The following is a 24,239-nucleotide window of genomic DNA, read 5'->3' as shown; positions in this document are numbered from 1 at the left end:
ATTAGGACAATCCTCATTGTTCTTTCTTTAGGCGCAGAACACACGGAACGATTTCTCGCCGGACATCGCAGCTTCGCTCGAAACAGTTTCTTCACTATAAGGAAAATCATTCTTCGATTTTAAGCTGTCGTAAGTTTGATGAAATAAATTCTGTTTAATGTCAATCCTACATGTAGGTAACACTTTTTCAACTACTACCGAAATAAAAATTAATAATAATAGAATATACACATGACACGCCTCAATAAAATTAAACTAGAGGTAGACAACCACCACAACAATTTTTAAATAAGTACTTAATAAAAGACAGACATACATTTTTGATTTTGATGAAAAACACACCATTTCTTCACCACTTCATGGTGGGCGGCAATGCGCAAATATCGACTCAATTATTCATATTGTCATAAATAAGGCCATCATAAAACTCTTCTGAAATTCAGATCTCATTTTCTATGGGCTCTGGAGTTTCTGTGTCTATCAAAATAGATTCTTACAGAAGGCACCAAATTTTGATTGGTATTTTTAATTTTTAGTTTTAGTTGTTTTAATTGTAGTTAGTTTTAGTGTTATATTCCTGTTGATGTCTTTTAGTAGTTTATATTAATAAATACATTATTTAGTTAACATTGATTTCACAGGTTCAAAGTTTTCGGTGATGGTGGTGGCGGCGCCGCCGCCCCGTCCCGTGTGTCCCGTCCCTTAGAGTCTCAACGGCTCGTTGGCAGAGCATTTAAGTCCTAGTGTCGACGGGCGTTCAGCTAACTTCATTTGCGACATTTATTTCGTTACCGTCGCCTGCAGGAAATTGTAAATTTTCTCTTAAGATTTCTCCGTGTCATTTTTTTCTCTGAAGCTGTTCATCTTGAAAGGTACTTGGGTTAATTTTAGATGTTGCCTTATTCAGTGTAGTTTCAGCTCTGTTTATAATTAGTACGTGCTGTATATAATTATAATATTATTCAAACAGTGCAAAAATCCCTTATTAAAAAAGGCAATGAAAACGTAATTAATATTTTAACTTTCATACAGAACGATGCAGTTCATCGGGATCCTCGTCGCCCTGTTGCCGGGATTTGCGTTCGCGAGTCCACGTGGAGGGGCCTTGGTAGACTTCTCGGATCCTAAGGTAATCAACAAATTAGTCACTTCACAGATCTAATCTGCGACTCCAATAGTGAAAGTCGTAAATATCGATATGTCGCAGTAAGATAGATATAGCCGTTATATAGTTATAACCCTAGGGATATAATTATATGACGTAACATAGTTATAGGAAAGCGATTCATTACTATCTTACTAGGTATATAACTATAATACGGCTTTAGTTTAGTGATATAGTTATATTACTGGATTAAGTTTAGTGAAATAATTGTAAGTAGGAGTGCAGCGGTGCGGCGGAGGTATAGTTATATCCCTAGGGATATAGTTATATGCCGTATAGTACGTAACTACGTATTATAATTAGTGATGTACCGACTATTGATTTGGTCGACTAGCCGACTAACCGACTAATCGGCGCTCGAATGGCCGATTAGTCGGCCGACTAGTCGGCTAGTCGGCCAGATCATTAGTTTCGTATAAGTTCAGGTGAAAAACAATAGTTTTGCTTTTTTGGTTGCGCTATTCATATATTCTTGGTCTTTGACGAATGTTCAAAAGCTTTCCCTCAAGGTTTGCCAGAGAGCGATGGAGCGCAGTATTCTTGGTGTCAAATTGACTGACAGAATCAGAAATTCCATCTTGCGCTCCAAAACCAAAGTAGCCGACGTAGCCCTGACAGCCGCCAAGCTTAAATGGGACTGGGCCGGACACATCTGCCGTATGCCAAACGACTTGTGGGCCAAGAAAACTACCGAGTGGACACCAAACATAGTGCGGCGTCACGGCAGACCTAGAAGGAGGTGGCGGCACGATCTCGACGTCTTTCGGAAAGATTGGCCTAATATTGCCATAGAACGAGACGCGTGGAAGAAAGAGAGGGAGGCCTTTGCCCAGCAGTGGGACACAACAGGCTAACAAATAATAATTAATAATAATAATATTCATATATTAGCTTGGCTAAAAGGTGTTCTCTACAGGTTCAAAGACCTATCACAAGAATCTTCGTTCAATTTCTGTCTTTCTTTTATTTTGCGATCCTGAGCAGACCGTCACTAGGTACAACTTGTACCTCTATTTCTCGTACGTAGTCGCCAGTTAAGAACCTATCCCCTGTGGTCAGCATCTTTACGAGCAACGTGCCCTGTTTACAAGTCTATAAATTTTGCAATAACATTAATAGTTCCCCATGGCTCCACCATTAAAAACAAAACATAAACTGAATTATAATAAAATCCTTTAAGTATAGAACTTGGCCATGAAATTACAGGAGAATCAGTTGAGATCGACCTGTAGAGGAAAACACCAGCCCACCACCATACGATAACGATCAAACGGTCAATTATATGAACAAAAGTTTTCACACCCTGAATAGGTATTTTGGTAACATAGACATAAAACATATGGTAAATATTGACTGTTGGTTTCTTTTTTCTGTTTTTCTTTCACTAATAAAGTGCCGACTAATCGGCCATTTTTGCCGACTAGTCGCCGACTAATCGCCGACTACAAATGTGGCCGGATAGTCGGCTTTCCCGACTAGTCGGCGACTAGTCGGTACATCCCTAATTATAATCATATTCCGAGTAAGATAGTAATTGTAGGTATTAGGAGTGCGGCAGTGCGGCGGAGGTTTAGTTATATCCCTAGGGATATAGTTATATGCCGTATTATAATCATATTCCTAGTAAGATAACTATTATATATATTTTCATGCTGCTATTTTTAAGGGTTTATGAGGCATTACGATCGATTCACGAAAGCTGGCGCGAGTTTTGACAGAATTTCAATGAAAATAGCTGTCACTCAGTAGAAATCTCGCGCCAGCTTTCGTGAATCGACCTGTTACGTCGACCCTTTTACGTAATATTGCTAAAAAGTATTATACGGCATATAACTATATCCCTAGGGATATAACTATACCTCCGCCGCACCGCTGCACTCCTACCTACAATTATTTCACTAAACTCAATCCAGTAATATAACTATATCACTAAACTTAATCCAGTAATATAACTATATCACTAAACTAAAACCGTATTATAGTTATATACCTAGTAAGATAGTAATGAATCGCTTTCATATAACTATGTTACGTCATATAATTATATCCCTAGAGTTATAACTATATAACGGCTTTATCTATCTTACTGCGACAGATACACATCGCTTGCGTATGGGGCACGCCTCCAATGCAGCACGCACCTCAACCGATCAGGGCTATAACCGCGAAAATCGAAGTTCGCAAATTGCGGGCATCTTTCTCTGTCACTGTAATAACCCCTTCATTGGACTAAAAGAGAAAGATCCCCGCAATATGCGAATTTCTGTTTTCGCGGTAGCCCCTCTGTGCCCTAACATATAAGAGTTCATTTTCTATACTACTGTATATCATGCGATACCTCGAAGGAGGTATGCGTGGCCGTGCCCGCCTTCCGGCTGTGACGGCTGTTTCGGGTCGCTCCCCACCTCGTGGGGAAGTCAAACGTCATCATTTTATGGATGACAGTGCTTCTGTTGTAAGGTGGGTTTCTGTGCGTCCATGTTGCTAGCAGACGCGCTGGTGCTGCAGGAGATGGAGCTGTGGTGGTCGTTCAAGGTCGTGCGGGCGGTTAGGTCCGCTACGGCGATGGTGTCTGTAGTTGTAGTCGTGCGGGTGGTGTGGCCCGCTACGGCTGAGGTGCTAGAGGTGTAGAGGTCATGGGCGAAGCGGCGCATCTGGTCCGCAACGGCGATGGTGTCTGTAGCTGTAGAGTAGTAGAGTTCATGGCCGTGCGGGTGGTGTGGCCCGCCACGGCGATGGTGTCTGTAGTTGTAGGCGCCATCGGGTCGGGAGGTGAGTCCGCTGCGTCGATTTGTATTTGTATTTGTATTTTGTATTTATTTATTTGCGTTAAGTACATGTACATGCAAATACAGTTTTATAGGTACAAGGTAGGTATATACAATTATTTACAATATTTACATTAATTATTATCCATTACAATTTCAATTATGTTTATAATTTAATTGGCACAAAATTAGAAAAACATTGAAAATACATTAAAATTAAAATCGATATAAAATAAATTTAAAACTACACATACACACATAAAGCTTACAAATTACAGTCCAAACTATATAATAATTACAACTACAATTACTTAATAATTAATTTAACAAAACCCCCACTCATAAAAAGAACCCCCATTACAGTCATAATATCTTAAATCTAGCTAAAAATATAAATGAAGGTATAAAATAATGTCGGATGTTGTATAAATGTCAAGTTATGATGTAAAAATAAATAAAAAAGTGTACGAAGTTACAAATACAGTTCCTAAAATAATTTTAATCAAGTGCGTTGGCAAAATATTCGTCAATTGTGTAGAATGGTCTATTTATGAAATAATCTCTTACCTTTATGTCAAATGTTCTTTGTAACGTTTAGAAATAAAACCACCTTCTGCTGGCACTGAGTTTTATTTAAAAATAGTTTTAGAATATCTTTACAAATTAATGTGTTCTATCAAGCCGAATCAATCAGGGAGTCCTCTAACGCTAACCACCAAGTTACCCAGTTCATTCTTGTAAAAACTCCGTCTGTACCTAACAAATGCCGCTCGCTGTCACTGTTACTTTCACATGTATTGAGTCATTCAGTCTGTAGTTACGTTTCGTTGCATACATTACATCATCCCCCTTTTATAAAAAAATAAAAAAAAAATACTTTTTTTTTAAAGACTAACCAAACAATCTAACAAACTTAAAACATCCTTAACCCCTCAGCTGTGGGAGATGAATATGGCCGCTCCCCCTCATCTGTGGCAGCCTAAGGGGTCTGCTCCACAGACAGGGTTATGCAAGTGGAAAATTGCGATTTATTCCGTTTTTTACAATGATACAGTCTATAGTTTTTATTTTTTCTGCCCTTTATTTAATTATCTAACTGCTACTTAAAATTACGACCATTAAACTAACATAAAATAACTGTACAGTCGAATTCAAATTATAGGTACCGAAAAGTATCTTTCATTTTCTATTGTAATAAAAAAATAATCAGTTTTTAGGCGTATCTGTTACTCTAATTATGTACATAATGTAATCATACACATCAAAAAAACATAAAATGTCAGGCTTATCAATTAAATACATGATATATACCATTTGAAAACTTTATTGAAATTATGTCTGCCCTAAAATGGCGCACGTAAATAAGTTTCTAATTACATGCATTGTGGAGTCCTACCACACCCTATGTAATAATTTTATACATAAATAAGAAATTTAAGTTGTAAACTATCTGTGGCCAAAGTAATAGTAATGTAGGTGCAGTAGTTATATGGTAAGAAATGTTTAAAAAATGCTTTTATTTATTCATGCACCATTGATAGCCCACAAAATGTTGAAAAATCACAGCAACCAGCAGCCTTAATCCAAAGAAATTCCGTTTCTCAGGGTATTAATGAAACAATATTTAATAATAAATAATCGCACTTGTTCTTATTAAACAAAAAACATCTAAAAACTTGATCTGAAAACAAGACAAATATAGACCAAATCACATATATATGGTTTGATTAATATGGACATACCGTAAGAGCAATAAAGGGATATTTCAGAATGTGTGAAGAGTAACACCTAAAATCTTAGTAGCAAACCCCACCACCATCATTATTATTATCATCATCATCATCATCATCATCATCACTGTCGCCTAGTACCCATATTAAAAGCCTTGCATAATTAATTTATATTAAATTTTTTATACTCTTCAATCTCAGTATAAAGAAAGACTTCATGGACCAAACTATAATCTTACAAATTAAATGTCCAGCCCTTGCTCTCACTCATTACAGTTGCGCTGAGCTGTGTTATTATAGCCTATGTGGAAAGAGAAGTATCGTAGAATTTGTTAGTAAGTGGAATGTCCATGCTATGCAAACGTGCGTTAGTAACATGACAGCGCCGTCTGTGGCGACAGCCTGGCAGGTGCTCGTCCAGTCTGTTGCGACAGCCCGAGAGGTTATGTGCCGACCGTTATTTAGTTTGATAGCTATTATTCACTTTAAACAGATTTTAAACTAATTTCATTGTATTTAATATAATCTATATGAACTACCACATATTATGATTGTTTTGAGACATAGTAAAACTTATACAAATAATAAGAAACCAAGTAAGAAAATTTCGGCTATGACTTGGCACGTCATTTCTTCACACCTTTAGCACTTATATTATTCTAAAAACACACCCAAACATAATATTAACAAAAGTTTACTGACATTTCCTCAGCTTTTTAACGGTTTCACCATAAAAATCCACAATTTTACTATAAAAACACGTAACATCCTACTCGTCACAGTGGCTGTTTTTGACTGACGAAAGTTAACGACTTTTTCAACCGTTGAACATTCAAATGTTCGCTTGCTAGCTGTCTTGCTTCATTTACTCCACGATTAAATATGTCAGAGCGAGTTAAACATATGTTTCACTGATATTTTACCTTAAGTCTAGGCGCGAATTATGCGAACCTGGCAGGTTGAGCCACAGATAAACCGCCAATTTTATGACCGCCTGAAAGGCGCTCCCACAGTTGAGGGGTTAACTTAAGTTACAACAACTAAATTACAGTGCTCCCGCACTACACATTCTTAAACCATAAAGTAACACCGAATTATTGAGGTCGAACATGAAATGAAGTTCTAGTATAATCTACAACCATTACTATCTTCAATATTATAAGACCTAAAATTATTATTGCTAACAATCTTACCCAACAACCATTTCTTAGAACTTGGGTCTATTTTAAACCATACATTTTGACCTATTTGAAAATGAGGCTTCTCTTTAGTATTTTTATTATAATTATTTATGTTTCTATTCCTAACCTTAACAAATTCCATATTAGTATTATGATTCAACCTAGGTTTCAAATATTCAAAAATACAAGGTAGTTTCGTTTTTAAATTCCTATTCATCATTAATTGAGAGGGTGTAAAATGTGTGCCACATACAGGAGATGACCTATATTTTAACAATGCAATTCTATAGTCTGTTTTATCATCATTACATTTTGTTAACATTTTTTTAGCAATTTGCACGCCACGTTCTGCCATACCGTTGGACTGCGGATATCTTGGGCTTGAGTAAATGAATTTAAAACCCCATTCACTTGCAAACTGCTTGCATTGAAAGGAATCAAATGGAACGTGATCTGCTACTACTTCCAATGGTATACCAAAACAACTAAACACATCTGTTAAAGCATTAATTATACACTGAGAGGACTTATTCGAAATGGGTTTAATATCTAACCATTTAGACATGTAATCATAAATAACTAAGTAACTTTTCCTCTTAAAATCCATTATATCAATTCCAATTTTTACAAATGGTAAAGAAGGTACATCATGACACAATAATGGCTCTTTTATATTATTATTTTGATACGTTTGACAAATGAAACATTGTTTAACAAATGATTCAATATGAGCATCCATTTGTGGCCAATAGTATAAACCTCTAACAGTTTGTTTCATCTTTGTTATCCCTAAATGACCTTCATGTAATTTTTTTAAAATTGTTAATCTTAATGACTTTGGAACAATCAATCTATCATTCATAAAAAGTAATTTCTGATCTATAGTAACTTCATGTCTCAATTTAAAATAATGTTTAACATTATCCGGTATTATGTTAATAGTCTCTGGCCAACCTTCCTGTGTATACAATAACAATGTTGACAAAGTCTCATCTTTTGAAGTTTCTTCAATTAATTCTTGTTTCTGTTCATCTGTACATTGTAAATAATTTCCTAATCCAATACAATGTATAACTTCAAACATATATGATTGATCCTCATCTACTTCATTTAAATAACTACGTGACAACAAATCTGCAATATGCATCAAGCGGCCTTTTAAATATTTAAAATCTATATCATATTTTAATAACTTCAATTTAAGTCTTTGTAATCTAGCAGAGGGTATTTCATGGATACCTTTCTACCGACTGCGCCATGTAACGTTTAGAAATAAAACCACCTTCTGCTGGCACTGAGTTTTATTTAAAAATAGTTTTAGAATATCTTTACAAATTAATGTGTTCTATCAAGCCGAATCAATCAGGGAGTCCTCTAACGCTAACCACCAAGTTACCCAGTTCATTCTTGTAAAAACTCCGTCTGTACCTAACAAATGCCGCTCGCTGTCACTGTTACTTTCACATGTATTGAGTCATTCAGTCTGTAGTTACGTTTCGTTGCATACATTACATTCTTAGGTCACTACATTGTTTTATGTCGGTACTTAATTTATTAAAAATTTTAATTCCGATATTGTTAAGGCTGTTATTAAAATGGATAAAGTTAGATTTAATTTGAACAATTTTTGATTTGTTTCTGAGATTAAAATGATGGGTTTCTTCAGCCTTTCTATAATTATTTTGATTGACATACATATAAACGCATATTCGATATAAATACAATGCCGTAATTGTAAATATTTTGTGGTCTATAAACATATTGCGATGAGTGACTGGTATGTGTTTAGATCCCACAATAATTCGTAGTGCCTTTTTTTGCAAGAGTAGTATAGAGTTTATGTTCGTTCCGTTACCCCATACTTCTATACAATATCTGATAATACTCTCAAAGTAGGAAAAGTATACAGATTTAAGTATAGTTACATCGGCTACTTTCGAAAGTGATTTTAAGGAGTAACATGCACTAGCCAGCCTTTTGCATATGGAATCTATCTGGTTGTTCCATCTCAGATAAGGATCGAGTTCTACCCCTAAAAATTTAATACATTCGGCCTTCTGTATTGGTACATCACCAGAGCTCGGATAGGGTGAGCTATTTGCCTTATATATGACACAAGACATGTCAAATTATAAGGCAAATAGCTCACCCTATCCGAGCTCTGTACATCACAGTCGAAGTCGGTACTTTTAGGGCTACGTCGAAATATAGTGTAATAACTTTTCTCATGATTGATTCTAAGGCCATTGACAGTAAACCAATTTTCGATTTCTTCCCAGCATTTTTTGATCATTACTTTGAACTCATGGGTAGTGGTCGCATTCAAAATGACACTGGTATCATCAGCGTATAGATAAGGTGTTCCATAGGTAAGAGATTGGGGTAAATCGTTTATGAAAATTAGAAATAATAATGGACCTAGTACAGAGCCCTGAGGGACCCCGTATTTTACTACAGCTTCTTCAGAACGAGCTACGCTATCAGAATCTACATACGATATTTCTACATATTGAGTGCGGTTAGTTAAATATGACTCAAAGAGATTCAGAGCAGAGCCTCGAACTCCGTAATATTCTAGTTTGTCGAGAAGTATCCTGTGATCGACACAGTCGAATGCTTTTGTCAGATCACAGAATACTCCGCCACACTTATAACCTTTATTTAGATTAAACATTACTTCCGTTACTAAATTGATTACAGCATTTGAAGTATTTTTTCCTTTCCTAAAGCCATATTGCTGTGTAGTTAACATGTTGTGTTTTGTCAAGTGTTTTTCTAATCTCTCAGCTAAGCATTTCTCTAGTATTTTTGAGACGACACATAACAGGGATATTGGTCTATAATTATTTAGTTCAGAGCGACTTCCTTTTTTGTGTACGGTTATTACTTTAGCTTTTTTTAACAGGTCAGGAAAAATACCTTTTTCTATACAACTATTAAATATTATGGACAATGGGGAACACAATAAGTGAATATTATCTTTTAAGAATCTAGTATTTAAATTATCTGGTCCAGTAGAGTTACTATTTTTAAGATTTTTTACTGTTCGGATGATTTCCGACTCTGTTATCGGGCTCAAAAATATTGAACTACTGTTAGTTACTTTTAGCTTGTGCATAGCTTTTATATGTTCCTTATTTTTTGTTTTGCACGATGACATCCCTACATTTAAAAAGTAATTGTTAAACGCATTTGCTATTGCTTTTTTATCGCTAGTAATGCCGTTATCTAGTCTTAGAGTTATTTTAGGTTGAGTCTTTACACATTTGCCTGTAGTTTCCTTAACTAGATTCCATACAGTTTTGGCCTTATTTTTTGCGTTACTGATTGTACGATGCATGTTCATTTTCTTGGCATGGGTAAGGACGGTTTTGAATGTATTTTTATATTGTTTATAGTACTTCAGGAAGGATTCATCAGCAGTGTGGCGCGCTATACTATGCAGCTTACGTTTTGTTTGACTAGATTTTCTTATGCCTTTGGTTATCCACTTATTAGGTTTTTTTCGCGATTGTACCTTTTTTAAAGGAAAATATTTTTCGATCAGTGGCAATAGTATGTCATAAAATTGGTTTATTTTATTATTACAATCTTTATTAGCAAAAGCTGTGTGCCAGTCGATAAGTTCGAGATCATGCTGAAATTTACTTGTGGCATTTTTAGAAAATATGCGTTTTTGTGTAAATTTACATGGTTCAGCTTTTCGATTGAGTGACGCAGGCAACTCTAGCATTTGGGCATCATGATCAGAGAAGCTACATGGTATAACATAAGCTGTTGCGTACTCACTAAAGTCTGTCATTATATTGTCTATTACAGTTGATGTACTTGCAGTTACTCGGGTATAATCAGATATTGTAGGTTTAATATTATGTTCTAAGAGGGTCTGTAGAAACATTTTAGTATTATTATCGGTTTTAGATGCAAGATTGATATTAAAGTCTCCGCCGATTATGATGTTAGGAAACTTAAGTTTGCTTAACATGTTATTTAACTGGTTGAGAAAAAGATTGAAATTAGAATTTGGGGATCGATAGATTACAACACAATAAAAACCTGTGCCGTTCAGCTCTAAACAAATTGCACATACTTCAAATACTTTTTCTATGTAGTATTCAGAAACATCAATCTCTTTATAATTATTTGAACAGTCATTTTTTATAAATACTATTGTTCCTCCACCTTTAGTTATAGTTCTAGAAGTATGACTTGAAACTGAATAACCTGGCATGTTGATGTTTGCGTGTTCGGATGGTTCAAGCCATGTTTCCGTAAGCATAATCACTTTTGGTTTCAATTTTATTTCGCATTCTATAAAAGCTTCCATGCTAAGCAATTTATTTCTGAGTCTATTTATGTTTAAATGCATAATGCCAAGATTTTCAGCCTCAAATTTACTATCCATAATATCTTTGTTTATAAAAAATTGTCACTATTGTAAAATTTTTCGTTAATTTCTTTTAAACATACATTTATGGCAGATGCAATTTTAAATTTACCCTTAATTCGTAAGTTATAGCCGTTCTTTGCATAATCCTCCACATTAAGGTTCTCATCTATATTTTTAATTGTAACGTTGTTGTACTTCGTCAAAGTTTGGGTAAACCCAGCATTAACCTTATTTGGAAATAAATTAAACCCTTTGCTGTTATAACTGATGCTCACTGGTATAGTGCATACAACAATATTACAATGGGGGAGCCTCTTAACTGCTTCCTCTACCAATAAAACCGTTTCTGCTGGAGTGTAAACGTTGTAGTCACTTCCACCGCACATTATGACTACGCAATCTTTGTTACTGAAGTGTTCCGTCTTTTCCATAACATTCAGGAGGACGCGGTCAGTTGTACCGTTGTTGATAATGTCCGCAGTGAAATCGTAGTCCCCCCGGCGTATACGAGACAGCATTGAGGTCACTTCAGTTCCATGGAGGTCTGATAGAAGGAGAAGATTTGGTTTTGGCCTTGGCTGTTCTTTAGTCTTATGTTCCACGTTACTTGCAGACTTGTCGCGTAGATCTTCATGGGTTGACGTGTTCGGATGCTGTGTAGCAACTCTAGGGGTCGTATAGATTGTACTGGGGGCCTGTTCTATAAGCTCTTTTAACGCGTCTGTATTCTTTTTAAGGCATTCTACGGAATGCCTGATAGTGCTTAACGATATATCCTTACTTTTTAGTTCCTTATATTGTTTATTTAAGGCCGTATATTTTTTTATAACGTTCCGTAGTTTTTTAGTCAGAACTTTGATTTTTTGTCTAAATTCGTTAGTTTTTTCTTCAAGATCTTTAATTTTATCTAAATTGTATGGTGTCATCGAGGAAGGCTCGTTAATTTTAATCATATTACATAAGGTCGTATTTTCATTTTCTAGTTCTTCTATTCTCATGGCCAGAGAGAGATTCTCTTTTTCTTTCTTTGCAATTTTTTGCTTTAGTGGGGTTAATATTTGCATTTCATCAGTCTCGAGTGACCCCACACCTGGGCAAGAGCTATTTATTGGGTCGTTTGGTATTAATTTTGATTCAAGGCTGTTGTATTGTCGTTCTTTATCTGCTAGTAGCTGTTTTAATAACTTATTTTCATTATGCACATCAGAGTACTGTTGTAATTCTTGTTTTAACGTACGTATTACTTTATCACTTTCGCTTATTTTATTTAAGCATAATTGGTGGTCATGTGAACCCTCTTCGTCACTGCTCATAACCTGTGCTAATTCAGCGTTTTTCCTGGGCCTCAGCAGCGTTTTTCTGAGAGATTCCTTCTTTTTGTCCATATTCTTTGTTGCCATTTTTATCGATATAATATTCAGTTAGTCAAGGCTTTAAATATTAAAAAATTAGTTTGCGTAATTATTTCTTACAATATATACGCATGTGCTGCTCATTAGTTTATCTGTGGTTCTAGCGAGTTTTCGTTATCTGAAGTATCTGAACGCACCTTTTGTATGGCAACACAAGCTTATGATGTTGGTAGCAGTATAGCAATGTCAAAGCTGTCAATGTCACAGTTCATCCAATCATATGTTATTGAGCATGCAAGGTCCCGTTATTTTTAACCAGTTCTTTGTGTTTTTGAATGTTTTTAAAAGTCAAACGGTTAGAATAATGTATCTTACCGTACTTCTTTTTAGTCCTGTAGTGTTGTTAAGTGTCCAAAAGTAGTGCACTTTTAGCCGCAGCACTCTATTCGGCACTTATGTTTACATTGCACGAGTATACGTAAGTTAAATTGTCGTAGTTTATTTTAAAACACGACGAGCTCTCTCTTTTGTTGTTTATCTGGCCAGAGTTGCCAGTAGTCTAGATGGTGCTTGTAGTTGTAGGAGGAGCCATCGGGTTGGGAGGTGAGTCCGCTGCGTCGATGGTGCTCGCAGTTGTAGGGGTCTGTGTCTTGCCAAGATGTTATGCGTGACACACACGGCTTCGTGGCATGGCACGAAGTATGCGTGTGGTCACGACGGCGGCGCGGAGCGAAGTCAATAAATTGAATATCTATGATATGATCTTTTCTATACTAGTAGTACCTATTTGGCAACGTGGGTACTTAACGAACACTTAGTTACTGTACTATGCAGAGACGGAGATGTATTGCATGCGTATCCAGTGTGGCCTGGCGTTTAAATCATACACTCCAAACTTAGATTACCTAAACTGACAGCATTTTGAAAATACTTACTACAATAATATGTTATTAACATATTAGAAAATGTAGAACCTGGTTATAAAACTTTAAATTAACATCGTACATAATACATATTACGCATATTATTGTATCTAGTTCTAGATTTTACTTTACATTTCCACGAACTGAGTCGTCTGGCTTGAGTAATAGCTTCTAAACTAGAAGCACTTTATAGTCTAGCCTAATAGCAACGAGTAGGTACCTAAGTACTAAGTACCTAAGTAAGTAAAACGGGGTGAGTAGGTTTCGCGGGGAGAGTTGGGTTATGAATGGGGAGAGAAGGTTTGAGAGGGGGGTGAGAAGGGATTTTAAGGCTACTGCTACAAAAATAATGTATTCCAATTTAAAATGGGGCTATAGTAATACGCATAATAAAAAAATTCGATCCAACAATCTTCCAAAATCACCTTTGTATGAAAAACCCTCTCACCCCAAATACGAGGCACTACGGGGTGAGGTGGGTTTTCCTCTTCATCGTCAAAGTTATGAAATGGAACTACCCAAAATAAAATACAAACTGAAATACAAACGTCCGAACCATTCAGTTTTCATATGTAAAAATTAAATTTTATCGAGGTTTGAAAGTCAAATTTCACCCAACTCACCCCATTTTACGGTACCTAAGTACTACTAGTAATGTAGTAAAAGGTCTGGCATTGCGAAGGTAGGTTTCTAAGTGAATTTTATTACCGTATGTACATTGTGTACTGCGATTTTCGAAACTATCTCGTTTCCGAGCTTTAACACGTTACTTCGCGAAGTATCAGTAGTGCAGAGTATCATATTTCCTATACAACTTAACTTAACTTAACTTAGGGCTTTATAACACGATTGCAATACAACTCGTCAGTTTCTGCTAGCGAATAAAATACTGTTGACTTAAAGTTAGCTTGCGACATTCAAAATTAAGGGTTAAATGGTTTATTTACAAACAAGATATATACAGTGGTAGGTATTACTAATAGAAATTAATCATCATCATCATCATTTCAGCCTATATACGTCCCACTACTGAGCACAGGCCTCCTCTCCTGCGCGAGAGGGCTTGGGCTATAGTCCCCACGCTAGCCCAATGCGGATTGGGGACTTCACATACACCTTTGAATTTCTTCGCAGATGTATGCAGGTTTCCTCACGATGTTTTCCTTCACCGAAAAGCTAGTGGTAAATATCAAATGATATTTCGTACATAAGTTCCGAAAAACTCATTGGTACGAGCCAGGATTTGAACCCACGACCTTCGGATTGAAAGTCAGACGTCATATCCACTCGGCCACCACTGCTTCTGAAATTAATAACTAGCTTAAATTTAAAATAGGCCCTTAAGGCATTGTACCTAAATTAAGGGTTATATGGGTTCCAATGGGTTGGCCGATGGGGTCGAAAAGTGCTCGAGTGAAGACCACGGACTAGCAAGCGCAGCGTAGGACGTCCACCCACAAGATGGACGGACGACCTTGTTAAGGCCGCCGGAAGACGCTGGATGCGGTTTGCTTCCAACCGGTACGAATGGAGGTTCAAGGGGGAGGCCTATGTTCAGCAGTGGACGTTTTATGGCTGAGATGATGATGATGATGATGATGGGTTCCAAATCTCGCTTATTCCATTTAGTATTTGCAAGCAGCTTTTTAACGAAGGAAGATAAAAATCTTGATAAGGGCCAATGATCTCTGTTTTTGTAGGTCAGATCGCCATTGACCTAAAATGTAGCTGCACATAGTTCAAGGCTGTCTTACTGTCTGACCAATTTTAAAGAACTTTAATGCCAAATAAATTACATTCAGATTACCTACTTATCTAAATTATTTTCTTGCAACGTAAAATAATCATAGATGTATAGATAGACGGCGACCTTGTTAAGGCCGCCGGAAGACGCTGGATGCGGGTCGCTTCCAACCGGTACGAATGGAGGTCCAAGGGGGAGGCCTATGTTCAGCAGTGGACGTCTTATGGCTGAGATGATGATGATGATGAAAATAATCAAAGGACGTATTTTACTGAAACTAAATATTTATTCGAGAACAATATCATGAGAAAAATGGTAAAGCTTAAAATGTCTTGTGACTCTAAATCTTTAGGTTATTCTTTGGTTTATGCCTCGTAGGATAGATTATCTTTTCCCAGTGAGACTTTTCTTGAAAGAGCTTTGCATAAGATAGTGCGCACTTTCTGAGGCTTCTCTTACTCATAACATAAACGAACAGTTATCGTTGAAGAGAAACGAGAATGAGAAAGAAAAATAGAACTAGTCTGATACATTTAATGTAATTCAAACAAGATAAAATCAGAATTGGTTTCCTAGTCTCCGGCCTACTAAGTAACGCCTAGTTTTTTGACTAGCCATCCTTGGATAGATCCTGGATACCTGCAAACATTCCGTATTATTAAGGTTACACGCTTTAGACCTTCGGACAAACACGTACATGTTTATTTAGTTCTGTTACCGTGCCCTATGAATGTTTGGAACGCCTAAAACATGAAAAATAAACGCTTGTATCCTAAATAAAGTTCGAGGTTAACAAGGCTATTTATCCCAAGATTTTAATTTGAAAGTCGCAAGCTAAGCACCTGTACACCTGCTCTAAGGCCACCGCTGTTTTGTTTACATTATCAGAAATAATTCCAAGTACTTTTCGTGACTTTCGCGTGAAAAAACCGTAGGTACCTACTTAGCGGGACGCTGAGCAGAGAAGGGCAAGCAGGAAAATAAAAATTTGCGTAATCGCACTGGCCACTTCCAACCTCACTTAAATACTTACTACCTCCCTGCTTATTTCTACTGTAAAGATGCATGTTGTTGATGTTGTAAACATAAGTAAAGGTTAAAATCCATTTTGATTCTAAGATACCATGAACTGTGGTTGAGAAAAGAATTACCTGCAAAAATTGTGCTTTTTATTGATTTTAAATTAAATCGAAATATTTAAAAATATGCCAAGGACAAGGCCTCTCGTAACTGAGATGACAGGAATCGGACATTTTAATAAAAACGAGGATATTTCCCCGTATCCATTAAAATGTCCTAGTATTTGACTGCCTAATTTATGTAGTCTGTTGTCTATTTGTCACCCTTGTTGTTAGAAATTCAGATTGAAGTTGTATAAAGTTGTAATTATAGTAATAGTTGTTGTAGTTGTCTTAAACGAAGTATTTTCACAGGTCCAGGGCCATTTAGACGCCCTAGTCCGCATGGCGCAGTCCTGCGTGATCCGAGTGCGCGCCACGCCGAAGGATGTCCGTGCGTACTTCACCAACTCTGCGCCCGTGACCCGATCCGGGCAGTGCTTCGCTGCGTGCATGCTCGAACAGAGCGATGTCATCAACCATGGCAAGGTTTGTCAAGTTTTGAGAAAGACTTAATAGATTTTAAGCATGTTTAACATTACTTAGGTAGGCACAAATCTTAACTCTGTTAAGTCCAATGTAGGCCAGCATTCGGAGTACGCGGCGTTGGTATGATCGTTTAAATGTGTGCTTTATATCAAAGACGTACGATTAAACTCACGTGTCACGCGACGCGGCGCGCAGCAGTACCCGACTCGCGCCCATCGTGAACGCTACTCGCTCATGCACTGTTAATGCTTATAAATGGAGACCTAGGTTCTCCAAAACCGTAGTTGTCTCACGACAGTTTAAATTCGATGATGTACCTATGTAATTCACTAATTCCGCATCTGTGATACGCTTCGTTCAGTTCTTATCTGCGTGTATACCGAAGCAAATTTTGTCACCCATGAGGTTAGTTCAGACATAAAATTAGACCTAGGAGTGCGCGTGTGTTTAATTATTCGCTTGATCATTAGACTTATTGTCGAACTCGCAGCATGCGCCATTACAAAGTAAATAAAGAGCTCGCTGCACGGGTACACGTGAACAGTGTGTAAAGTTTGCTGCAGCTCGACATTCTTAGGACGCTGACTGCTTTTTACAGAGTTCCTTATTTCGAAATCTGGTGAAAATGCGCCATGCGTACACTGCACGTACTATGTAATGCACGAGAGAATTAGCGGGTCCAGCAAAGGAGCATTGGGAGCACATTTGAGGAACATTCGTCAGATCTCGATGAAACTAACTAAAGGTGATATATTTCCAACGACAGCAGCACTACCATTCATTTTACTATAGAAATTGACAATACCACCGACGCGTTCGTACTAATAGTGCAGTTGCGGTCAGAAATGGAATGTTACCCTTAAAGTGCATAGTAAGATTACCTGTTACGCAATCTTTGCAGTGAATATCACCCGTATAATATTTCTCCTCCTCCTTAGTCGTACACTCTTGTCAGGGTGGTCGTGGTTATGGGTTGTCCTTTCCTATGTTATTGCGGCTGTTGCGATACTCCTCCATCTCTCTCTGTTTGTGGCACTCCGAGCACACTCAGTCAGGGAACATTTCGTCGTGGACTTTATGAGATCCGTATAATATTACAAGTTATAAAATATTCCATTTGTCCCAGGTAAACCGTGAACTCCTCATTCACCTGGCCAGTCTCGTGAACGGCAAGAAGTCCCGTGTGGTGCGCAAACTGAACAGCGTCTCCCGAATCTGCCTGGACTCCATCGAGGGTCTGTCGGACCGCTGCCAGCTCGCCTCCACCTACAACGACTGCTTGAATGAGAACATGGTCGAATTCGCCTTCCCGCTTGACCTGGCTGAGGAAGCGGTCAGGAAGATGCCCTTCCATCTCATGTCGCCCAAGTAAGTATTTTAATGGAATATTTGCTTCCCTGTTGATCATCATACCAGCTGAAAGTCAATTGCCCAAAAATCGGGTCTCTATTGTTTCCCATAAAGTTTTAAGTCATACATTATGTATTGTTTCTCCGCATTTTCGTTAGTCATAATTTGGTTTTTCTCAGAAACGCGTAACTTTTCAGGATTGCCATAAAACAAACCTAACCTAACCTATCTATAGGATAACCTCGCGAAAATCCTAAAAAGTTAATGGTTTTAGAATTGACTAATGATTATCTGACAATCATTACATGCCTGTCTTTCAATAATTATGTCAAACAAAGTTGACACACGACCACCACATTGGCCTATACACCAAGCACAAGTATAGGCAATGCCTATTAGGAATGTGTAGGTGTATACGGGACGCCTAATAGTAGACGGGTATCCATACACTACGTATGTACCTATATGCTATTTCAAAAATATCACGTTGGTATCATAGTGTTTTATTGAACGCTGCGTATAGATCAATTCAAATTATATCATTTCAATACAATAATTGCTTAAGGACACTAAACAAAGACAAATACATTGAAGCGGCAAGTCTCATAGCCCACCCCGACAAAGTAAAAAGTGCCGTGAATCGAGAATTTCTTGTCTATGTATATGTATATGTAGGGGGAGGACCTGTCCTGTGTAACATAGGTTAATGACATGTGTCAACCTTTTTCAACAAAATGAAGAAGGGATCTTATGGATCCTATCGTAATTAAACAATGCCGATATCATAAAGTTTGTACTCGGTTTTGATAAAAATACATAAAACCCTGCTTGTTTACGGATCACTCTTTGAAATGGGTAAGAACGTGCCAAGCTTATGATTACAATCTGACCTTTTTCGTCATAAATATCTTTGCTAGAACACTTCGAAAATAAACACCAATAAATTGTAGAGGTACACAATGTCACCTTTACGAAAAGAAGGTAAATAGTTTCAAAAGACCGGTAAAAGCACGGTGTAAAAATTAAAAAGGTTGCAGTCTGATAATAAGTTGAGCTTCGTTTAACTGAGTAAATCCACGTCCCAAGGGCAAAAAACTTCGAAACTTTTTATGTTTTTCGCAAATTAAAAAGTGTTGTAAATATTACAAGTATTTGTAGGTATCATGGTTATATATTAGGTAGAAAATATCTGTAATATAAAGTTAAAGGTGTAGGAAATTAAAGATGTATGTAGGAGTAGGTAATATTAATATGAGTAGGTAAACAGATTTGTATAATATAACTTGCAAATCCTTTTTAACGAGTTGGCGTTGTCTTTTACCATAAAAGTTATGTGGTGTGAACCACACAGATAATATTTATAATATTGTGTGAACCACACATATGTGGTGGTGTGGTGGTGTGTGGTGTGGTGGTGTGGCCTGTAACATGAGCAAATAATTAAAACATAGATTGTACTCCTCAAACGGTGATACTTTTGTTCTACAACTTTTAAAAATTATGAATTATTTAGACTCCCTATTTTTCATACAAAATAAATACTCGTATTATCTTCAATGGACGCCATCGCCACGCCATATCATTGTGATTGACGTTGCTTGTCATTTGTCATGCCTTAAACAAAACAAAATTCGCAATACATTGCGTCTTAGAATAAACTTTAAAGTGTATTAAAAATCAAACCACAAGTTATTTTTAAAAGTCTCTGAACAAATGTTAGTCAGTATGAGGAGTACAGCCTACAGTTTAATTTTTTGCTCATATTACAGGCCACACCCGGTATAAGATACAATAGGTAGGTATTAATATTTGAGTATTTTACAAAGTCGGGTAATATCCTAAATCAGCCACAACATTTGGCCGCTGTTCAAGATTTTTCTTCTATGATATGGCCGATTTTTTTCACTGCGGTAATATTGCAAGCGAATTATTTAAGTTTGTTATTTTAGGTGACGTTAGGCGCATACGTAAAATTCTCGATTTGATTTTTTACGAGACTAACTTTATGATATCACACAGGTAGTTAAAGTAGGTACTTATAACCTTGAATGAAAATAATGACATTTTTTAAAATGTAAATTTCAAATATCAATGCATTTCGCACCTTAAACTGTATTTGCCATCACTTGATAATTTGTTCATGAACCTTACATCAACCACAATTCCAAATTTTCGCCATCTCATGAAAGGACTGTATCCTAAGGGTAACATTCCATTTCTATAGTTCGTTTTTTTTAGCATTAGAAAGAACTCCACAGAAGCAAGCGTGCAGTTTTTATCAGGCTCTTTAATTGTTAATAATTATTGAATTATGTAATGTAGCATAGTCAATACATATAATTTACTTCAAATTATTACCGCTAAAAGTGCCGGATTTGGAACCACAAGCTTACTTCTGCGAAGTTCTTTCTAATGCTAAAAAAACGGACTGTAACCGCAGCTGCACTACTGGTACTGAACGCGTCGCTGTTACTGTTAATGGACTGTCACCTTAAGCTGTTTTTAAACGTCTTGAATACTGCCTCAGTATTTCAGTATTGCGTCAAACATGCTTATAATGAACTCCCAGAATCGTTAATCTCGTGACATTTTAGCAACTCCGACGCCCCGAAGCCCTTTCTGTAGACATAACCCTAAAACTGAGATAACCTCTTCGTGTTCGCCTTCCGCAAACACACTGAGTCAAGTTTACAACCTCCTTGACTCAAAGAACTTTTTAAATTGGATTCAGAAGCGGGGAGTTATCTCTGAAGCGCGGGTTGCTGGGGGATAATATTCCCGTAAAATCTTTTAAGCTGTGTCTTTTTAGTGACACGGTTGAGATTTCTCACTTCGGTTATTCTTTCATGTTTATACTTGAAAGAACCGAGTGCCAAGGTATATCGTTAGCATTCAATCGGAAGGTAATGTTAAGAGTCCCTAGGATTCTCGGTTCTTCATACAAACGTAGTTACGCTCTCATTTTAAATCGACTTGCTGGATTGCTCTGAAACATCGTGCTTACCATAGGATAAGGTATATCTATTCCTGTAGTACGGTTATGTAGCTTCAGATATCATAGTTAAAAAATATAGAGATTTTTTATGAAAAACTTGTTTTTGCTCTATTTCGTTTGTTTTATAAGCTGGAGCTGTATAAACTAATTACAGGCATAGATATACCTCATGTCATTGTATGTGCAAAGTTTTATTACAATCCAACACGTAGTTTTGAAATGAGAACGAAACTCAGTTTTTATGGGAAGGTGAAGTAAGAACTATTATATAATCTGTGGTTCGGCCGGGCTTTCTGCGGATTCCTAATGTGTTTCGAAAATGTGGCCGATGCTAATACGGGTACTCAATACTTGTGAACAAAGAGAAATTTACGTTCGACGTTCGCAATGTCGAACGCATCACTCGTCCCGATTAAACCTGTTTAATCTAGGCTCACTGTTTCCCCGTAACGCGTTTACTACGCTATCTACATGTAAAGCCTGACTAGAGTTAGACGAAGAAAAGCCTGCAGCGATTTTGATAGCCCACACAGTGCAACTGTTAATACGAGTATGAAATCTGTTTGAAACGAACACTTGAATCGTGTCAGGCTTTACATATCAACTCTAATTTTATGCAAATAGATAGAAAAGTAACTACTAGTTTTACTACTTAGTAGCAGTAAAACTAGTTTTACTACTAAGTAGTAGCAGTAAATGCCTACGTCAAATCATGGGATTAGTTGTCAAGCGGACCCCAGGCTCTCATGAGCCGTGGCGAAATGCCGGGATAACGCAAGGAAGAAGAAGGAGGTAGAAAAGTAACAGGTTGTCTCTTAGGGCTCATTTAGACGATGCGAGAACTCGTATGCGAGTTTCATTACATTGCGGGTCTTGATCGGTTGGTTGAATTGGACGTAACCAACAGTCCGCAATGCAACTAAAATCGCATGCGAGTTCGTGCGCCGTCTAAATCAGCCCTTACTCTAGGTAGCCTAAATTATTGGACGTCACTAAGGAGTAAGAATACGTATATTTATTGTAAAAATGTTTGCTAATATTTTATTTCTTTTCTTTTGTTACAGTTTACCGGACGTGCGAATGTAGCTTATTTTTACAGAATTTTGAATATTTTTTTAATTTTATACCAGTAATAAATTACTTTCTCCGTTATTTACGTTGGTTTTATTTATGACTCGCCCTCTTCTTTAATTTTGCATACCTAAGTATACATTTATACCAGGTAAATCGTTGTCTATTTTTAGACCAAAATTAACCTCAGTAAGAATCATGAGTAAACGTGTTAGTAGACACCTATTTGTAGGTAAATAATATTTCAGAATTCGGTATCAGTGTATATATATTATATTATTATACAGGATGGCTAAAAAATAACTGTATTCCCGTTGCCAGGGAGGATTTGGGATTATACTGAGCAACTTTTACTATGGGACCAACCCCGAAATCGCGAAAATAAATTTACTGTTTCATACATTTTGGCTGGTCCATTTTCTTTGGGATGGTATTTTTTTTTTCGCCAACGCGGTGTTGGTCCCATAGTAAAAGTTACTCAGTATAATCCGAAAACTTTCCTGGCAACGGGAATGTAGTTATTTTTTAGCCACCGTGTATAAATATTTAAAATACAACCAGAACCTTTCTACATCAGTATTACAATAAAGGAAAAACCCTGGCACTTTTTAAAATTACGCGTTTATTTTTTTGGTAAAACAAGGAAAGTGTCCTGATTGTTAAATAAAAGAACACGTGAATTTATTTTGTACTCGTGAAAAACAGGAAAATGTCGTGAAGTAAACCAATAAAGACTCGCCCGTGGGTAGCTCTTGATTTAACCTCGTAAGTCCCCGTGTACTTGTACAAGTACAAATTATATTCGAGTTTTAAACTCATATAGAGATAAAATAAAAGTTCAATTTTTTTTTATTTAATTGATTTAATCCATCATCCGAGAAAAAAGAGGCGACCCCAGGTCCGGCGCATTAAATATCCAGCATATTTCGCTGGCTGTTCAAAGAGGTAACGCCAGCAGCGTGCTAGGCACATTTAAGGTGACAGTCCATTTCCAACGACAGATGCACTACTGTTCATTTTACTATGGAAATTGACAATGACAGCGACGCGTTCAGTACCGGTAGTGAATCTGCGGTTAGAAATGGAATGTTACCATTACCCGGGTACCTATCGACCCTAGTCTGTAAATTTCTATAATATTACTTTTTATATTTGTTATATAAATTAATAATTCAGTATTTAATAAAAAAAATAAAGTAATCCATAAAATTAACACAGTGTAATAAACGCACTTGTCTGCCAAACTGCAGAACAAAAGCGCCAAAGTTTCCCTGTAGGTACTCCAAGTCTTCTTATGAGACTGTACCTACTTTTTGTAGGTATAGTGCAGTCATTTTTAGTGTTCCGTACAAAACTTTGTTTACGGAACACTTATGGGATCACTTCGGTCTTGCAAATCAGTTAGGTAAATACGTTTTTCTCAGAGACCGTTTGACATAGATACCTAAAATTTGGAACAGTTATAGCAATTAAAGCCACCACTCATATTATAAATAAGTCAAAACTGCTTATTTCTTATTAAAGGGGGAAATTTAGAGGGTTGAGAGGGGAAGGCTGAAACTTTTTTCATTTGTAAGAATCGTGTGGGGTACCATTAGAAAGCTTGCAAAAAATTGAGTCGATGGACTGATTTTGACTTCATTTTAGACTGCAATAGTTTCGTCAAAAAATGCATTTAAAGTTGCAAGTTTTCATACAAAAATTTTTACCTCTGTCCTGGCGATTTTCGCGAAAACTATAGCTAACAGGCAGCTGACCAGTCAATACCCAACTTAAAGAAGCATGGAGACGGCGGGAAAATTATCAGCTTAACTTTATCTTTATTAGTTTTTCAACTGCAGCTTGACCTTTGGTTGCTTAGGGCTAGCTAACTGATGCTTACACTGGTCAATTCATATTTAGCGAGAAACATCCTTAGTTAAAACTTTGGCATTGAAATTTATGACTTATGTCTTTGACACAA

The 24,239-nt window shown here is 36.8% G+C and overlaps 1 protein-coding gene across 1 annotated transcript; it reads left to right on the top strand.

Annotated features, from left to right (window-relative positions):
• Positions 1–712: 712 nt before the first annotated feature.
• On the top strand, positions 713–22,357 carry LOC134670790 (uncharacterized). The gene is made up of 5 exons (XM_063528610.1): positions 713–872; positions 1,033–1,129; positions 16,687–16,860; positions 17,987–18,228; positions 22,270–22,357. Exons 2-5 carry the CDS (start codon positions 1,037–1,039, stop codon positions 22,289–22,291), a joined length of 531 nt encoding a protein of 176 aa, XP_063384680.1. The 5' UTR covers positions 713–872; positions 1,033–1,036; the 3' UTR covers positions 22,292–22,357.
• The last annotated feature ends 1,882 nt before the right edge of the window (positions 22,358–24,239 follow it).

The sequence above is a fragment of the Cydia fagiglandana genome, chromosome 14 (genome assembly GCF_963556715.1).
Source record: "Cydia fagiglandana chromosome 14, ilCydFagi1.1, whole genome shotgun sequence".
NCBI lineage: Eukaryota > Metazoa > Arthropoda > Insecta > Lepidoptera > Tortricidae > Cydia > Cydia fagiglandana.
The sequence above is the reverse complement of the archived record's forward strand: the minus strand, read 5'-3'. Positions and strand labels throughout refer to the sequence as shown.

What these genes read in the sequence shown, in the direction of transcription:
- LOC134670790 (XM_063528610.1), top strand. Translation starts at nt 1,037, where the DNA reads ATGCAGTTCATCGGGATCCTCGTCGCCCTGTTGCCGGGATTTGCGTTC. An exon ending in ATGTCATCAACCATGGCAAG is followed by an intron (nt 16,861 to 17,986) that starts GTTTGTCAAGTT and finishes CATTTGTCCCAG; the next exon opens with GTAAACCGTGAACTCCTCAT. An exon ending in TTCCATCTCATGTCGCCCAA is followed by an intron (nt 18,229 to 22,269) that starts GTAAGTATTTTA and finishes CTTTTGTTACAG; the next exon opens with TTTACCGGACGTGCGAATGT.